This window comes from Elgaria multicarinata, chromosome 7, assembly GCF_023053635.1.
Source record: "Elgaria multicarinata webbii isolate HBS135686 ecotype San Diego chromosome 7, rElgMul1.1.pri, whole genome shotgun sequence".
In the NCBI taxonomy this organism is placed as follows: Eukaryota; Metazoa; Chordata; class Lepidosauria; order Squamata; family Anguidae; genus Elgaria; species Elgaria multicarinata.
Window position 1 is genome coordinate 93720195 of NC_086177.1, and position 19833 is coordinate 93740027.

General features: G+C 40.5%; 1 protein-coding gene across 1 annotated transcript in view; it reads right to left on the minus strand.

The window, feature by feature from the left end:
- The window catches only part of CSMD3 (CUB and Sushi multiple domains 3), a 787235-nt gene that overhangs the window by 208949 nt on the left and 558453 nt on the right, over positions 1-19833 (minus strand). The window contains exons 28-30 of the mRNA XM_063131067.1: positions 13819-13957; positions 9135-9322; positions 6808-7002 (exon numbers count right to left, since the gene is read on the minus strand). Of these exons, the coding sequence (XP_062987137.1) occupies positions 6808-7002; positions 9135-9322; positions 13819-13957 (522 nt within the window). The remainder of the gene's footprint in view (positions 1-6807; positions 7003-9134; positions 9323-13818; positions 13958-19833) is intronic.

The window sequence follows — 19833 nt, forward strand, 5'->3', positions numbered from 1 at the left end:
GCCCCTTATGCCTGGAACACTCTTCCAGAACACTTGAGAACTACAAACTCAATCACAGCTTTTAAAACTCAGCTAAAAACTTTTTCTGTTCCCTATAGCTTTTAAATATTGAGTTTGTTCTGACTCTATACTGTTTAGCTTCACCCTACCCAGTGCCTGTTTACACTTCCCTGTGCCTATTTGCATTCTCTTTCCCTCCTTATTGTTTACTACAACTTTATTAGATTGTAAGCCTATGCGGCAGGGTCTTGCTATTTACTGTGTAATCTGTACAGCACCATGTACATTGATGGTGCTATATAAATAAATAATAATAACAATAATGCCCTGGTAATCTCGTGTTTGGATTACTGAAATGCATTGTATGTGCAGGGTTGCTTTTGAAGATGTTCTAGAAACTTCAGCTAGCGCAAAATATGTCTGCAAGAATTCTAATTGGGACAAGGTGCTACCCTATTTCTTTGATTCTAAGATGCACTTTTTTCCTCATATAAACATCTCTAAAAATGGGGTGCGTCTTAGAATCGCGGGTGTGTCCTAGGTGTGGTTTTCTTTCTGTTGGTGGTACTGAAATTAGTCTGCTTCTTACTATCAATGACGTCTTAAAATCGAAGACATACGGTATGTTCATATTACACCAGTCCTCTCTGATCTGCACTGGCTTCCAATTTATTTCCAGGCCCAATTCAAAGTGCTACTTTTATTTATTTACTATATTTATATGCCGCTCCACATCTAAAACAGGTTCAGGAGAGGTGAACATAGAACTTATAGTTTTGATTTATAAAGTTTTAGATAGCTTGGAAACTCAGTACATGTTTGAAAACCTCCACCCATACATCCCTAGCCATACCTTAAGGCCAGCCACAGAAACCCTTCTTCAAGTACCCCTCATTTTCAAGGCTCAGAGGGTGGCAATCAGAGAGAGATATTTTTTCAGCAATCGCCCCCGAAGCAAAGCTTGCCTGACGCACACGCTGCTATCTTTTTGGCTCCAGACTAAGACATGCCTGTTCTCCCAGGCTTTTTAAGTCTTTTAAAGTATTTTTAAATATTTTTGTATTTCTGTATTTTGCTTTATTTTACTTTATTTATTTAAACTATTTATAGGCCACCTTTCAGGGCAAGAGCCCCCCCCCCCCAGGCGACATACAATAATAAATAAAAAACAGAACAAAAACATATGTAGTAGTAAAAGCAGCAAAAGTTCCACAAAACAACAAACCTCAGCACAATACGGAAACTACAACACACATGTTAAAGGCCTGCTGAAATAAAACAGTTTTTGCCTGCTAGCAGAAGTATATCAAAGAGGGAGCAAATCTAGCATTCCTTCAGAGGGAGTTCCATAGCTTGGGAACAGCCACGGAAAAGGCCCTTGTGATGTTTCACTGTTTTATGCCATTTATCTGTGTTGTAAATGCTGTTTGGACTTCAAATGGTGAGGTTGGTAAGTGGTTATTTCTGTTGGGAGGGGGAGTGAGTGAATGGGATGTTGGAGTGAATGCTGATTGGCTGTTGGATTAAAGTGTGTGAAGGGGAATGGCAGTTTAGAAATCAGTTAGCAGTTGGCAGTTGAGAATGAGGGAGAGTTGGGGTTAGTCTGCTGCAGAGGTTAGATCAGTGTAGGGTCTGTGTTTTATTGTTTTGGGAATAAGAGGGAGAAGGAGAAATTAGATTTGACTTTAGAGGTAGAGTAGGCAAGGATACATGGCAACTGTATTGTAACAACTAAGGCCGTTGCTAGACGAGGAGTTAGCCCGGTGTGAGGCCCGGTCTCCCTCCTGTGCATCCAGATGGTGCACAGGGAATCCCGGGGTCAGGCTGGGCTAAGTCCTCGCTTGAAGCGGGATAAGCAGATCCGCTTATGGCCCAGCTTTTCCGCAGCCCTGGCCTGAGGCCGGGGCTGTGGAAGGTCTAGCAGGGTCCGTGGCTTTTCCTGGCTGCTCGCTTACTCACGAGTAGCCAGGAGAAGCCACGGACTGGGCACAGCATTCCATAGGAGCACTGTGCCCATCGGGCCAGGGGGGCAATCACGGGGGGGCGGAGATGGGGGCTGGGGGAAAGAACAGACCCGGCAGGAGAGATGGGGGGAGAAGAACGGGGACAGCCATGGCGGACAGGGGGGAAGAAGAACGGGGACGGGACAGCCATGGCAGATGGGGGCGGGGGAAGAAGAACGGGGATGGGGACAGGGCCTGGCGGATGGGGGGAAAGAAGAACGGGGATGGGGACAGGGCCTGGCAGACAGGGGCAGGGGAAGAACGGGGGGAGGACGGGCGAGCAAGCGGGCAGGGGGGCATCAGACATTGTGGGAGGGAAATCAGGGGCAGGGGGAGCGGGGAACCCTTTATTTTTTTTTAAAAAAAAAGTCCTTACTTTTACGTTGGTGCACTCCTGCGCACATGGCCCTTTAAGTTGGGAAAAACCAGAGCACGCGATGGGGCTTTTCCTTGCCCCGTCGTGTGATTATGTCTAGCTAGGGGCGACGGCGCACTAGCTGCAGCGTGGCGTCGCCCCTACTCCTGACCGGATTATCTGGTAGGTCTAGCAAGGCCCCAAGTCCTGAACCAAATGAAACCATAAGCTTAGAATCATAGAATCATAGAATTGTAGAGTTGGAATGAGCCTACAAGGCCATCAAGTTCAACCCCCTGCTCATTGCAGGAATCTACCTTCATTGCAGGAATCTACCTTAATAACATGTGTGAACTTGCTTCTTGTTAAATAAAAAAAAATGGGGGGGGAGGGGGTTCACACTGGATTGGATTCTTTAATTACATGGGGTAAGGTATTGAACTATATGGAGGCAGCAGTAAAAAAAGGGAATAAAAAAGGAGCACAGAGTGCCAAGCTGGTTGCTGTGGGACCAAACAGGGGGTCATATAATCGCAGAACCACTAGGAGAGTAAAAGGGTGATGTCCAGAGGTAGGAACAGAAAAAAATATTAATCCACAGAGCAGGCAGCTGCATACCGACTGCATTCATGGTTGGGCTCCTTTAAAGAGAAATGTAAAAAGGAGTCCCAAGGGAGTGAGTCACACCTCTGAAAGTGGCGATCTCGAAAGAAGGCCATCTCCAGCAGAACCTAAGAACCAGGCAGTATGGAAGAAATGGTTTTTCAGATGGCCTGGTTCCATGCAACATGTGGTTCATAATATTTGCTTCAAAGAAAAGCCCTGGGTTCTTCCCCAGCTGGGATTTTAAAGTTAGTCAGAACCACCACCCCCTGCACTGCTCCCATGAACCCGGCTTACAAATTCCCCCTCCTTTCTACCCAGTTCCCCTTCCATCCCACCATCCGAAGAGATTCGTCAACTTAACAGTCTTCCAGAATTTAAGAAAGCCATAAAGACTGATCTCTTCTGGCAGGCCTACCCAGTTGAATTTTAAGATGCCTTTTTATTAATGTGCTGCTTTTAATAATGTATTAGTTTTAAATGTTTTAATTAGCTATCTGTATTTTATGGTATTTGCATTTGTGCTGTACCCCGCCTCGATCCAGAGGGAGAGGTGGGTAACAAATAAATTATTATTATTATTATTATTATTATTATTATTATTATTATTATTATTATTATTCCATTCCCCTTTTCCTTAAACCCTAATGAAAACAGGAGAAAGAGGAGTAGACAGACTCAAAAATAAATAAAAATATTTCCTGACCTGGAGGGAAATAGCTCAGCTTATTTCCAATTTGATATATCTTCTGTGACAAACTAATGGATGTAGCAAGTAAAACTTGAAAAGAAATGTGTATTTTCACACAATAAAAACATATGGTTTGATCTTGTCTGAATCATTGTTATGAAGTTTTCTCCCCAACCAACAACCCTGACTATGATCAAATTACTGGCATGAGCAATCATACTGCAAAAATATATATTCTTTATGAATGTAGTGGATACCGTGTATCCAAGCTTCATATGTATTTATAAGTAAAATAAATTGCCAAGCACTCCTCTGAGTGGTAGTCTAACATAGGTGATTTCCCCTTCAAAACCAAAAAAAAAAAAAAATAACACAGTAGATGCCATTTTAAAAAAGAAGAAAGGAATGTGCAAAGTTTTTGCTTGTGAACTCAAATAGGATTGTAATTATGATCCGAAGTCTTCATAGCATGAAATGGGGTTTTCCACTGTGTTGAGCAATAAAGTACTAACTTGTAAACAATGGATATTAGTTACCTGAAAGGTAAATCTTATGTAATACTATTGGAAGGAAGTACACTTGTCAAAGCTGGCAAAAATCATTACTTATTATCCTTTGTCATATGAAAAGTTTAATCTGCACACCTTAATTACATTCTGCTTTTAACAGCTATCATCAAATGTCAAATGGTTTAGTGTATTAGCCTGGTTAATCTTTGCATTCATTCATATTAGAATGAGATTGTGGACTTGGTTCACATCCCACACTTATTAGAGAGGCTTCAAGGACATTTCCAATAAGGATCTTTGCCAAAGGCAAGTTATACCTAACGCAGAGAAATACTGGAGAAATGTTACAGTATATAGCTTTCTTCCCATCTTTCGTTAGCTTAATTAAAAAAAGAAGAAGATTCAATGCAGTTTCTTTGTATATGAAAATGAAAAATACAATGTTGGGTTATTGTACCAAAGTTGGGACATGTAGATTCACATAATGCAGAAGATGTTCAGAATAGTCATACACATATCTCACCATTACTGATGCCTGTCCTGACCCAAACCCATTATTTCTTTGATTCCTTGCTACTCACTAGTATTTCATTACAATTGACTTGATCAGGGTCTTGCTCCCATGTCTGAAGCACATTCTGCATACTCACCACTACAAAGTCAGACATATTTGAGGCTTACTTTGCAGCAGAACAAAATGGCCCTGTTCAGAAGACACCTAAAAACATGGTGGATAAGGCTTTTTTTTTTTTTTTTTTGTTAACGAAAAGGCTTTAACCACCATGTTTAAGTTGTGTTCTGAACAGGGCCAATGACTACAACATTTTGAAGAAGTTGAGTTGCTTGTGAAAATGTGGAAGAGCTTTTCTGATGTAGTTGAATGGAACCAGAATATCACAGCATGGATCTGCCTGGCTGTCCTGCTTTATTTATTTATTTACATATTTATTATTAACACTTATATAATCCTTAATATAATAAAATCCCTAAGTGCTTTACATAAAACAATATTAAAATAAGAGCTTAAATTACACTTATTAAAAATATTTCTACACCTAAGGGTTATCCCAGGAAAATGGAGGGATCGTCCCTGCCTGCTCCCGGGATCCCCTGTGTGGCATTAAGGTGCACAGGAACAATGCTGCGATGATCCCGGGATATAGGACTGGTGTAGACATGCCTCTAGTCTCCCTTGAGGGAGTGCCACAGCCTGGGAGCGGCCCCTGAAAAGGCCCTCTCCCATGTTGCCATGACATGTCCCTCTGATGGTGGAGAAGACCTCTCCAGAATATCTTAAGTGCTGGACAGGCTCATATGGGAGCAGGTGGTCTTTGAGGTATCCTGATCTCAATCCACATAGGGCTGTATGGATAAAAACTAGCTCTTTGAATTCTGCCCAGAAACACACTGCTAGTTGGAACAAAGGAGTTCCCTGTAACCAGCCCTAGTCAATACTGTGTCCACAGCATTCTGGACTAGCTGTAGTTTCTGAACAGTTTTTGAAGGCAGCCCCACATAAGACTCTCAGTCAAATATGCAGATCAGAATGTAACTATCCAGCAGATTTTGCACTTCTCTGAATAATGCAAGAAGTTTCTCAGCAGTTTAAATGCATCACTCAAATCAAAACACATTTTAAAATGTACATTTTGAGAAAAACCTAGTTGTTAATCAGTATTTTTAGAGAGGATACATCTGTAAATACATTTTAAGTGTACATGACATCACTAAGGCTAAACCCACATCTATAGTAACTTCAGGTTTATCCATATAGTACCTGAATAAGATACTATATGGCACTGTTCTTCTTTCTACTCCTCTTCAAGATGGGTGAGGATTTTATTTCAGTTCATTTTTTAAAAATATGAATTTACCAAAATCAACAAATGTCTTCATATTAGGCAGAAAAAGAACTTGAATTTAAAACAAAAACAACAAAAAAGAGTATCTCTTGGCTGTACTCTTAGGCCTTAGCTAGACCTAAGGTTTATCCTGGGATCGTCCCGGGGTCGTCCCTGCCTGCTTCAGGGATCCCCTGTGTGTCATTTACATGAACAGGGATGACCCCGGGGCGATCCCAGGATAAACCTTAGGTCTAGCTAAGGCCTTAGTGATAAGGGTGTTGTACATTATTTCATCCCTTAACCTGGGAACCTTCTTCCCTTCAGTTGGGAAAGTTTTGACTCTCTAAAGAAACAGCTCATCACATTCCCAGGGTACGGCAAAATGTCTGAAAGATCTATATAACCTGGGGAACAAAGAGATTTAGTCAGTCTTCCTTCAAGAGGAGGTGCGATCTGGCCTGAAGAATTTGATTCAGTTCTCGAGGAGAGGCATTCCATGTCATGGGGACTCCAGCATACAATCCGGTGGACAACAGCTTTGTACCCTGGAGTGACGTGAGCTTTCTTTCATTCTTTCTACCTTCGTATATCATCCTTTGTGTATTCAATAAACTATTAAACTGGTCCATCTGTGATCTGTATCATTTTCATCACCCTTAATCCTGAGTTTAGGTGGGAACCAGATCAATCAGTCTCCCAGAAATTAAGCAATTGAAGACACGCATGTATTCCATGTATATAAAAACTGTTTACAATATCCTGCAAATCAGAAATTAAATCCTCATCTCCCCACAAATCTTACCATGACAGCTCGGTAAGGCTCTGTTCCATCCAGGTCTCCCATCATCTCCCATGATACAAGTGAGTGTAGAGTATCCCTGAAGAACATAACCAGCATCGCAATAGTATGTGACTGTTGACCCCAATTTGTAATCCATTCCAAGTCTTGTGCCATTCATTATATTCCCAGGATCAAAGCAGGACTCACGTAGTTTGGCTTCAATCAAAGAAAAAAATAATAATAATGCACTCAGTTATGAGAAATCTTCTGCCTTCCAAAACAATTTCATCTTAATGTGTTTTTCTCCTACACTATTCCACCCATATGAGCTTGATACCAATTAGGAGCAGAAAATTACTTTTAAACATTACATAATGGTATTGTCTGACAGTATCAGAAGAAGTTCCAGGAAACAACATTAGGTATAATCTTTTCTTTTCTTTTCTTTTTTGCAATGTACAAATTATGATATCAATCAAGCAGGCTGAAAATTCTCTTACATCATCTTTCCTAACCTGGTGCCCTCCAGACATTTTGGATTAGAGTTCCCAGAATTCCTGACTATTATGCATCCTAGCTGGGGCTGATGGGAGTGGATGTCCTAAACATCTGGAAGGTGCTAGGTTGGGGGAGGCTGCTCTAGACACTAGGAATGTAGAGGCTCCCTCTGTATTTTGCAGATTGTCAGGCAACTTTCATTCCATTGTCCTCCCTTCGACAGAACCAGATTTTTTTAGTTTCTGAATTTGTGCAAATTTGCATGTGAAAAAAATGCTCAACTTCCTGCCCAAACATGGATTTTTATGTTTTAGACTATGGGGGAAATGTGCATTTTTGGCTCCATTTTTTTTATTTTTGCTTATTTTTCTATGATGAAATTTGCTCAACATTCCCAAAGGTTAGAAAAATGCTCCGCAAGTCTGCAGAATCCGCCCGACAGGGAAAAAGCTGGTTTGCTGAGTGATCCGCAGGTTGGATTCATAAAAAAACAAACTCATTTCATTCCATTGCAGATTTCTCCAACATCCTTACTAGATATTATGTCCTTTGACTAAAGACCAAACTAGATGAATGGCTTCTGATGGCTTCCATCTCTCTGTCTCTCTCTCTGTCTCTCTTACTGAAATGCAGCTGCATTGGGCTGCAAATTGATCCAAGCAGTGGGGGAAGGAGTGATTAACCTTGCTTCTCATCTCATTTTTCCAGTTCAGATCACACAAATACCCTGTGCTGATTTGCAAATCAAAGGATACTTGTATATTTTCCAAGAAGGGTCTAGCAAAGCATAGAGGGTCTGATTTCAATTAGGGAAAAGTAGCACGAGACGAAAAGCTTAAAAGCCCCCTGCCCCCAGCTCTTTCACAGTCACCTACAGCTGCATTCCAATTTAAAACAGCCATTTGGTAGGTGATCAAGTGTCTCCTGGATCATCATGAAGTTTGACCCTTGGACTTATTTTGCACTAATATTCAGTCGTGTGAATAACCAGTACAGGTTACACTCAGGTTTCTTGTTATGCCTTAACCAGCATTGTTTTGCAATGATTGTTGTAAGGCTTTCAAGCTTCTTAAATGTTCAGTGACATTTGTTCAGTGTTTGTTTGCATGTCCTCAATGGGCCCGAAAACAATACATACGATTGTTACGAAACTTTTAGGATTTGGTCTACCTTTATTTGGAATGGTTGTAGGCATGCTGAATCCAAATGCTGACAACTCATTTTTTTTAAAGATAATACTGCTTCAATACTTCCCAGTATGATTCAGCAATGCAGTGAACAGATTTTAACCATACAATATTCATGTTTTTCATGTTTTTAGATATTAAAACAAAAACAAACCCAGATATTGGAAATATACATGTTAAAAGTATGGGGGGGGGGAAAGCACAAGCACAGTTTGAAACCAGGGAATTAGTAGGCCAAATTATAGGTGTGCCCTCCTCTGCTGTTGGGCAGCTCCATCTAAGGGGGAAGAAGTGGACAGACCCCTCCCTCAGGGGCCTATAGGGACAGCCCATGGCAGGGACCATGCCTAGGGGTGCCAGCAGATGTGCTGTCACTCATGTGGAGGTGGGCACAATATGTTCAAATGTGACCACTGTGTAAGATTGCTTGAAGGCTTCCCTGTATCAACCTAAAGACAATTTCAACCCATGTGAGGCTGGGTCCACTTGCTGGTTTCCAATAAAATTACATTAATAGATCTTACCTTAGAATTAGGTATACAGATCATAAAGCAAAATGATTCAAGCCTTGCCTTTATGCAGATACTTTTATAAGTAGCTATGTTGGGGACAATTTTGAGGATGAAGATATCCAAAATTTGCAAGACAGTTATATTCATTTACCTTTATACTCCAAGTGGAAACCAGTAAAACTAACAGATCCATCACTTCGAAAAGCCAGGTGCATTGAGTATGAACTACTTTCTATCCTCTCCGGTAACTTGCTATCTTGAAAGCTCCCAATTAGTGGACTATTGCTGTCTGGCCCATCATAGATATAGAGGAAGTCATAGTTTGGTTCTATACTGAAGCTGTAAAAATGTTCAAAAAAAGAAAAAAAAAAGTTAGATGGAATCTGGCTAGACCAAATAAATCCTCCTAACTCATAAAAACTTCATATAAGAAAATTTTGAAATGCTTTTAGGGACTTTCCTTTCCACTTTCTTACCTATTCTAAGCCATATAGCATCTTTTTGTAGAGCAGAATGGCCCATAATACAGGTAGTACATAAAACTGAAAAATGTTTTATAATAAAACATTTTCTTACAGATTACCATAATTTGGTGCATTCTATTTGCATATCTCCTGATAACTGATTTGGTGTGAACTTTTTTGTTTGCATTTACCTTCACAAATATTCTGTCCATGTTATCCTTTATAGGTCAGAAAAGGCAGTAGAGACAATACATTTGCTTTGCTTAATCTATGACATCATTTTAGGTACTAAATTGTGGTAGAGAATTTGAACAAACAGCATTTAATAACTGGGATGGCATTGCTCACCTGAGCCTTATTATTATGTAAATATATGGCTTATAAAATGGGTTCGTAATATGACTGTGACATTTCCCTTTAATCTCATGCATACACCTCCGATAAAAGCTGTAAAACTGTTAGCCTGGATCTCTAGTATTTTAGTTTAAGGCTCATCAACATATTTCCCCATACAATGTTACCCTAAATATTAGAAAACCTTTTTGGATTTAATCATGTAACTTTACAAACTCACTCATCCTCAGCATATGTAAACAAAACCACAAGGCTACAGCCCAGTTCACACGCTATTTATATTTAGGGCAATGCCTTAATGAAACAGGAGTAGAGTTGTACGTTGTTCTCTGCAAAGTAACCCCTAAACACAAGCAGTTCCACACGATCAGGCTGTGTGTGCAAGTGGCAGCCCACATTGGCCTGGTTCAGACAACACGCTAAACCATGCTGCTTAACCACAAATGCATTAACCATTTTGTGGTTAAGCAGCATGGTTTAGTGTGTTGTCTGAACCAGGCCACTGTGTGGAGTTCCTACATAAGAGCAGCTGCTTGTATGCAGGATTTCCATTATGGACAACCATGCCCAGTGTGTGGGTGCTAGAGGGCAGGACAAGCAGGAGCACACGACAGTGGGGCAGGGCCCAGAGCGTGGCCCTACTCCTGCTTCAAATCATCAGAGCCCTATATATGAATAACATGTGAAAAGGGCTTTGTTAACTTGTTTCTACATTGGTATTTTAATTTACTAAAGTGCTCCCCAAATCACTCTCTTAAGACTACATTTGGTATACACAGCTTGGCTTGCGAACCACTATAAATCTACTATGCAAGCCACACGAATATTAATGGATTTTAAAACACGAAATAATATGAGACATAAAAGAACATGAGTTATTATCCATCAAATTAAGAAAATTCTTAACAAATATGGATTAATTTAAAATTGCATTGGCTTTTTGCAAACCATTCCTTAGTATGGATACCACTGTCCCTACAATATTTGCCAGCTATCATGCTAATTCTAATTTCTGAAAAGTGAAACTAACAGACTCTAAACAAACTTTCTCTTGGCAATAGAAGCACAATGTAATAAGAAGATGATCAAATGCAGAACTGGATTAAAATTTCTTTTTTCAGGGACCTCTTTCTACTATATGAACATGCCCATCAGCTGATATCTTCACTTGATAACCTTCTCTATGTGCCCCACCATCAGGGGTTGAGCAAGCAGCTTTGGTAGACCAAGTCATTTTGCTGTCTGAGGCAAAGGACAAGACAGGGAACCACCCACTCCCACTTCTACGCACCGAAGCTGGCAGCTGAATTTTATTTGACACTGGTGATGGCTCAGTGCCCTCCTGAAGTCAGACTAGCTTAGTGAGCACACAGAAGACCACAGGGCCCATATAGCTCTGCCCTCCAACAGTGTGCCACTCTTCACTAGTATCTACTGCCAGAGATGGTTGTCTCTCTTCCTAATGTTATGGCCAAGTCTGGCAGGCAGGTATCAGAGCTAGGGCCTTGCCTGTGGTTATGTCCTAATTATGGAACTCCATGCATTCATGTTGTTGCCTAGTGCCTAGTGTAACTTCCAAATTAGATTACTGCAATGCCCTCTACATGGGGCTGCCTTTGAAGACAGTCCGGAAGCTGCAGCTTGTGCAAAATGCGGCGGCCAGATTGATAGCTGGAACAGGGAGGTTTGAGCATGTAACACCGATTCTGGCCCGCTTGCATTGGCTGCCTATATGCTTCCGAGCCCAATTCAAGGTGCTGGTCTTAACCTATAAAGCCCTACATGGCTTGGGACCACAATACCTGATGGAACGCCTCTCCCGACATGAACCTACCCGTACACTGCGCTCAACATCTAAGGTCCTCCTCCGAGTGCCTACTCCAAGGGAAGCTCGGAGGATGGCAACAAGGGAGAGGGCCTTTTCAGTGGTGGCCCCCCGACTGTGGAATGATCTCCCCGATGAGGCTCGCCTGGCGCCAACATTGTTATCTTTTCGGCGCCAGGTCAAGACTTTTCTCTTCTCCCAGGCATTTTTAACAGCATTTTAACAGCATTTAACAACGTTAAGTTTGTTTTTAATGGACCCCACAATTGTTGTTTTTAAATGGATACTGTTGTTTTTATACTGTTTTTATGTGTGTGTGTGTGTGTGTGTGTGTGTGTGTGTGTGTGTGTGTGTTTTAAATTGTATACTTTTAATGTTTACTATTTTTAAATGTTGTAAACCGCCCAGAGAGCTTCGGCTGTGGGGCGGTATATAAATGTAATTAAATAAATAAATAAATAAATCTTTGTTAAATGGTGAATGAAGAAGGTTATTTTTTTGGTCATGGCTCCCTGAATTAGGAAATGCCCTCCCCAGAGAAGCTTGCTTGGCATCAACTTTGTTATCTTTCCAATGCCAGATGAAGACTTCTTAAAAAATATGTCCAGACATTCCAGCATCTCATAGCAACTGGTTTAAATTATTGATTTATGTTTCAGCTGGCTTTTATTAATGAATCCTATTGGTTCTTCATGCTTTTATTGGTATATTCTATTGTATTGCTTTATTCTTTCGCTTGTATGCTAACCTGGGAGCTTATGCTAAAGGGCAGCTAACAAACCTGATAAACAAACAAATAAATGAATCTGAAGTTTGTTTAAACAGTTCTTTCAAAATAATTTTTTTAAAAATAAATAGTTTCAAGATTTATGATTTTATTAGAATGTAAGCCTATGCGGCAGGGTCTTGCTATTTACTGTTTTACTCTGTACAGCACCATGTACATTGATGGTGCTATATAAATAAATAATAATAATAATAATAATAATAATAATAATAATGTGTTGTGAGACACATGCTTTTTTGTCATCTGACTTCTTATAGGTCTTTTCTATTCATAAAACAATACCATCTAAACAGCAGGATAAACAACATCAAAAAGTTGTTGTTGTTTAGATTTAGGCTGCCCTGGGAACCAGGAATGGCAGAAGAGCAGTGTAGAAGCTACAGAAGGAAACAACCAAACAAATAATCAGGATAGGTAGCAAATGGATTCTTCTCTCATAAAGAGAGAGCAGTCCTCAGAATTTCAGGGTAGCATATAAATGCTTATGGACCTGTTCTTTTTTTATATATATTTATTAACACAAATTAAACTACATCACATAACAATCAATAAAAATAATGAAAAAAACAAATAAAAACAAAGCTCAACTGTTAACATTTGTAATTTGTCAATATTCATAATCAAACAATACTATACAATACAGTTGCTCCCCTTCACCCTTTGGGATCTATTCCTGCTTCCAAAATCTCATTGCTTCTTCTGGTGGTGGCTTTCCACTTCCCTTAGAGAACACATATACCAGGAACTGTTTCCAAATTCCCTCAAATTCCTTTGTATTTGTTATGCCTTCTTACTTTAATATTACATGTCAATTTATCATTAATGACAATATCCCAAATTTCCTTATACCATTCTTCAATACGATAATCTCCCTGAACCTTCCAGTTCCTAGATATAATTAATCTCGCTGCTGTCAGCAAGTTTGTTATCAATTCTTTAGTTTCTTTGTTACACTTAAAATCTCCATATAGTGATAGTAATGCCACACTAGGTGTCTCATCATTCCTGTTCAAACAACACACTAAGCCATGATTAAGCTGCTAACCCTTTTGTAGCAAATGGTTAGTGAGTGTATTTAAACCATGGTTATGTAGCCACCATGGTTAGGAATGGTTTGCACAACATGCTAAATCATGGTTCACATGACACATTAAGCCATAATGTTTAGGCCAAAATGCTTAACCACCATGGCTTAGAGTGTTTTCTGAGCAGGGTCACTATCTCATTAATAACTATGCATGTATTTGAATATGATCCTGCTGGTCCACTTTGACACCCCCATCAGAACCATCACTCTGGAAGTCCTGGGTTTGAAAAGCAACCCATTTGTTATGGTTGGCAGGAAGTATCCCAAGAGGCCAGTGAAATGATGATTATTTAAAATTTGGGACAAGCAGCCACTTACCTTATAAATGCTAATGATATCACATAGTCATTATTAACAGTAATAGTCCAGTCACAGTCTCTGCTATGGGGATAAGGATGAGGGAAGTTTGGTGAAAGAATAAAACCCGATGAGCCTGTCAGATTGCCTCCACAAGGTGCTGTGAATGAATCAATCAGAAACATTAACAAGTGAATCTCAATACTCTTCTATTGTATTTTAGATCTGTGTGAACAATGGGCAATAAGGGAAGGGGGAAAATATTACTACTAATTTGTGCTAGTGAACCTATCATTATTCAAATTTATTCTCCAAGAACAGGTTATGTTTAGTGCTATTTTTCAGTAACTCTAAACTAGAAAGCCTTGTAGTAAAATAAGCGGGGGAGGGGGAATATTAAAGAAAGCATTCAATTTTTTTGTATTCATGTTGTTTGAACTTTTGTGTGTTACGTGGTAGTGTGCATAAGACAAACGGATATCAAATCATGCAAAGAGCACTAGTTTTTTAATGGTGTACATTATAAATGTTTAGGAGAAAGATGACACACTAGGGCAATCTGATAGCAAATAACACCATAGTAAAAATAAACAAATAACATAAAATAGCAAGGCAGAGTATCACTGAGCACTGCTATGGTGCCCTCATTTATACAGTCTGCTGCAACCTTGGTCAAGCCAATTCAGACTATTTTTGTGTTAGCAAGAAACTAGTACTAGTTGTAGTTTTACAATCATGTTAAAGATCCAGAAATAATTATGTGAAGGACCCAGATCTGCTGGAGGAGAGGCAATAAAGGTAATTTGACTAATGTAAGTATTTCTATTTTTAAAATATTTTTTGTCATTAGCAATAAGAACATGTAGAGTGAAATCAAATGCTGTATAAGCAGGACGCAGGTTGCATAACAGATATCCCTCCTGCAGCACCTGTATCTTCACCACAGAGTCAGAGGGGACCAACATAATGTAGCATACTCTGTCTACCAGGCTGAAGTGGGAGGGTGAAGTCACCTGAAATTGGGAAGATGAATCTTGTTCCTGATTTCATGAATCACCTCTCCCCTGCAGTCCAGTAAGACCCTTTTTACATTGTACTGTAGGTTCCCCTCCAAACCTCTGGAGAGGCTTTTCTCAGGGTACAGAGTGTGCAGGTGGAAGGTCAGGTGGTCACTTATGAATCACACAAAAGGAGGAAAGGCATCAGCAAAAGAGAGGACCCCGTTCTGCATAATATTTGCATAAGTTAAAGTACATCCATAGATACACATTTAGAAATTATCATTACAATTTAAGTAGAAATACAGAACATCTCACCATAATATGGAAGATGGTAACCAGGTGCTACCTGTATGCCCTGTCTGTTCAATTTCCTGCCCAGGTTGTTCTAACAATTGATGGGCAACAGTACCTATGATGCTTTAAATCGGAATTGACCAGGACAGGATTTCAAATAGAGGACACGTTCAAACTGAGTCTGTCCTCTGGCAGCCCTTCAAATAGAGACTTGTCCTCTCTAAAAGAGGGCACATGGCCACTCAAGGAATGAGCTTGCCTTGCTTATGCAATGTTGGATTTCACCCTTTTTTAAAAATAAATAAATAAATGCATTGCCATAAGGCACAAATATCACAAAATCCTATTCATAACAAAAGCATTATTCCTTATGATGCCAAAATCCATATACTTAGAAAACAAACTTATTATCAAGTGGCAGCTTAAAAACAATGAAGAAGTTTTGTACTTTTAGTCTCTGAATGTAATGATTTGATGTGTGCCCAAACTCTTTAGATTTTATTGTGTATTACTTCACTCACTTCAGCATGTGGTAAGATAGCCCTGCTACATTTGCGGGGTGTGTGTGGTTCTACTCATTCTGCTGTGTGGGTCCCTGGATATCTATCCCATAATCTTGCCCCAAAGTCACAACTTTTTACTTAAAACAATTATCGTTCAGTCCTTTGTGTGTCTTCTCAGACTGAGTTCAATGGGGCTTACTCCAGTGGAGTCTGGTGGCTCTGATTTTGGTGAGGCTGTGACTCAATTCTGGTTTCAGTTAGAAACAGCCAGAATGCTAAAGAAGCTATCCAAGGTTCTGAAATCATTTGGGGGCTACGTTCAGCACCCTGGAAAGCTTCTTTTGAGTTCTATCTGATTCTGATTGAAACCCAGAATGGAATCACAGCCCCACTGGCTTACTCCAGGGTTCCAGAAGCTCAAGGTCTCCATGAAAAGCCCATGCCCTAACCGAGCATTCTTTTAGAAGAGCTATCCTCATTGATGAGGACCATATTTATTTATGCTACCAACAATGGAATTTGGGACCTGGTTTGGCTAGAAGCAGGTAATGATAAATGGGGGTCGATATATTTGATTAGAGACCTTTCTATTGCAATAAGTCGAATCTAACAGACTGTGTTCAGTGGGCTACAGAGTTTTTCAAAACTATTTCCCCTCCCTCACCCCCGCAATATTCCCCTTGTATGAAGCGAGTGTGAGTGGTGGGAAGTAGAAAGAAATGCAGCAGACTTAGAAGGAGAAGGATGCAATTTGGCTTTAACACCACTGATGATAGGCAGCAAAGCCCTGTCAATTTCCTTCCATGTTAGAAGCCATTTTGTTCAAACAATTCCTGTCAAAAGAGGAAGCAAAATCTACCGCATGGTGTTCCTTTGAAATCCAACAGAAAAGAACACGAAACATCAAGCACTGGAGATTTGTGATTATAGCATTATTGTATAAAGAAGCACAACAGATAAATCACACAGCAAACATCATTAACATGACAAGCAAACTAGAAGTAAATCAGTATAATTAGAATAGTCTACCAGGCAATCTTAAGATTGATGTAAACTTCTCAAAATCAGAAATTTTGTACAAGAACTGGAATCATGGCATAGTAGTTAGTCATTTTTAGGGATTCTTTGATTAAAATACAAAGTATACATAATTCAGCTTAAAGCTAATCTAAAAGACAAAAGGTCCTGATCTAATAATGTTTAATCCCCTTTCTGCTTTATTTTCCCATTTGCAGCTCCCTGAACTGTGTCAGAACTCAAGACTGCAGCAGATCATGAACACGTAACGTGGGCCCAGTGTCAAGGGCCTTAGCTAGACCTAAGGTTTATCCCAGGATTGTCCCGGGGTCATCCCTGTTCATGTAAATGACACACAGGATATCCCGGGAGCAGGCAGGGACGACCCCGGGATGATCCCAGGATAAACCTTAGGTCTAGCTAAGGCCAAGGGTAGTCCTGGTCCTGGTCGGGTACTTGCCAAGAGCCCCACAGCAGGGCCCCACTGACAAGGGCATCCAAGAGTTGCTCCTCCTTTTCACCTTTGCAACTGCTTGTTCACCAGCCTCTCACTCTGGCTCGCACAATGGTGATGGTGAGAAGGAGGAACAGTTATAAGCCACTGTAAGCAACTGGTAGCAATGATGGAAAAGAGAAGGAAGAGCAATAGCAGCCGGATACAATGACGGTGAATAGGTAGACTCACTGAAGGAGGGAGGCCATTGAGCGTGATTTGCCTAAGGGCAGCAAAAACCTGTCTACTCTAAAATAACCTTACTGTATAAAATGGGGGCTATTATCAAACAAGTGTGCACAGGACTGCAGTCTAGCGGGAGTCCTGAACACTGGCAGTCTGATGGCACCAATTGCTTTGCATTAGCGGGAACAACTGCTAGCGCTACATAGTACAAGCCAGGGAATTCTCTGAAACTATAGTCTCTGGAATGCAACAAGTCAACATGTCCCCATCCCGAAGCATTCGTTTTGGCTAGTTTTCAGTTGCGCCAGTGGTCATTCTTGCTAGTGCACCAGTAATGGATATTGGCCCAGGAGTCTTGTTCTTGTTGATTAACGACTCCTTTTCCTTGTCACGCTTCCTTTTTTTTCTGCCTTTGCATGTTGCCAATCTTAACCTAACAGAAGACATTTCTGACAACCTTTCACAGTGATTTAAAAACAAAAACAAAAAACACAACACCTGATGAGAATGTACCCGCCTTAGGAATAAAATGTTTTCTGAATTTTATGAATATAACTAATCTATTCCCGTTCCTTTCCCAAAGAAAAATGTACTCATTTTAGAATGAAATTGCATTAGAATCCCTCCCCACCCATCTCTATCCCACTCTGCGGCTGCTGCTACAACTGAATGGTATGCTTCGACTGCCTTGATTCTTTCTTGCAGTGCCATGACCTGGCCTTCTGGTTTTAATGGGTAGAATATTGCAAGGAAGTCATTGTGAGGGTTAGGGTGTGAAAAAGGGCCTTTCCAACCTTTTCTTTCAGGCTGGTTCATTGTAGGCAGGCAGCATAAACAAGGGCTGAGTGAGAATTTTGTTTGCTTATTTATTTATTTATTTTCATTTATATTTTATTTATTTATTTATTGCATTTATATCCCACCTTTTTCCTCCAAGGAACCTATGGTGGTGTACATAATCCTTCTCTTCTCCATTTTTATCCTCACAACAACAACCCTGTGAGGTGGGTTGGGCTGAGAGTCTGTGACTGGCCCAAAGACACCCAGTGGGTTTCCATGGTCGAATGGGAACTAGAACCCAGATCTCCCAGCTCCCATTCCAACACTTTAGCCACTACACCACACTTTAGCCACTATCCCACCTTTCTTCCATTGTGAAACTCTAGATAGCTACATGTGGTTCCCAGGAGGTCCCTCCTTCAAACACTGACTAGACCCACACCTGCTTAGCTTCAGCAAGTTGGCTGTCTCACATGGCTTCAGACCATACACTGTTCTAGAACTTTTTCAAATTTCTCTATAAACAGCATGGCAAAAACATGACACAGTAAACTGCACGGGTGCAGAAAGCTCACCAATTCATTCATCTAGGCAGAGGGCTTTGAGGCCTTAGTTCTTGCAAGTCTGGGCTTGATTTCAGCAGTGCCTGTGGTGCTAAATTAGGATTGCCACTTCTTTCTTTCTGACAGGCTCCTCATCTTTAAAAGCTACATGACTGACAGGTACAACATAGTGCTCTCAAAACTAGGAATAGCTGCATCTATTGAATTTGGCCAATGAAGGTGGGTGATAATTTCCTTTCCCCCCTTTTTTTTATTATAACAAATTACTAACATTTGCACATTTCTTCTTAAACAGGATGTAAAGAACTTGGGTTTTTTTAAAAAAAGAATGTGCAAAAAAAGGATCCTCACATCCCTCATATGAGCCCACCCAACCTCTGTGTGGGGTCAACCTGGTCAGACATATTGTGTTATGATGCTGGTTGGCTGTTATTCTCATCACAGCTTTGTAGAGGGACTAATAGGTTGAAGAGGAATTGCTTATTAGGGCTCTGAGCTACTGCAGGTAAAGAGCAGAAAGACCATTGCAGAAATTTCATTTGGACCAGTAGGTCTGGAGAAGGGGTGGATAGGGACTCTTCAGCAGAGCTGGGCAGCTGCTGGGCATTACCTACTACTTACCTCACTATTGATTAGATGAGGTCTACTATTTAGGGGCCCAGGCTTGGGCCAGTTGCCAGGGGATCTTTACAGATATCTAAGAGCATTTAATTCATGTGTGGTGTAGTGGCTAAAGTGTTGGACTGAGAGTCAGGAGATCCAGGTTCTAGTCCTCACTTGACCATGGAAACCCACTGGGTGACTTTGGGTCAGTCACAGACCGTCAGCCCAACCTGCCTCACAGGGTTGTTGTTGTGAGGATAAAATGGAGAGGAGGAGGATTATGTACAGCACCTTGGGTTCCTTGGAAGAAAAAAAGGTGAGATATAAATAATAAATAAATAAATAAATATCTCTGCTTCTTGCTGCTCCTATTGTTTATTGGTTATAATTATGTGGCCTATGATTCCCAAATTGGGTGATCACCTCTCATGACCATTCCACCAAGAATCTGTCATTAAATCTGTAGGGTTTATTTAATATATGTCTAAAAATCATTGTTTTTAGAGTCATGCGATGTTAATTGAGTGTATACAACCAATTTGCATATTTTTGTTATGTCACTGAAGTTGCTGTTTGCATTTCAAGGGAAACTCCCA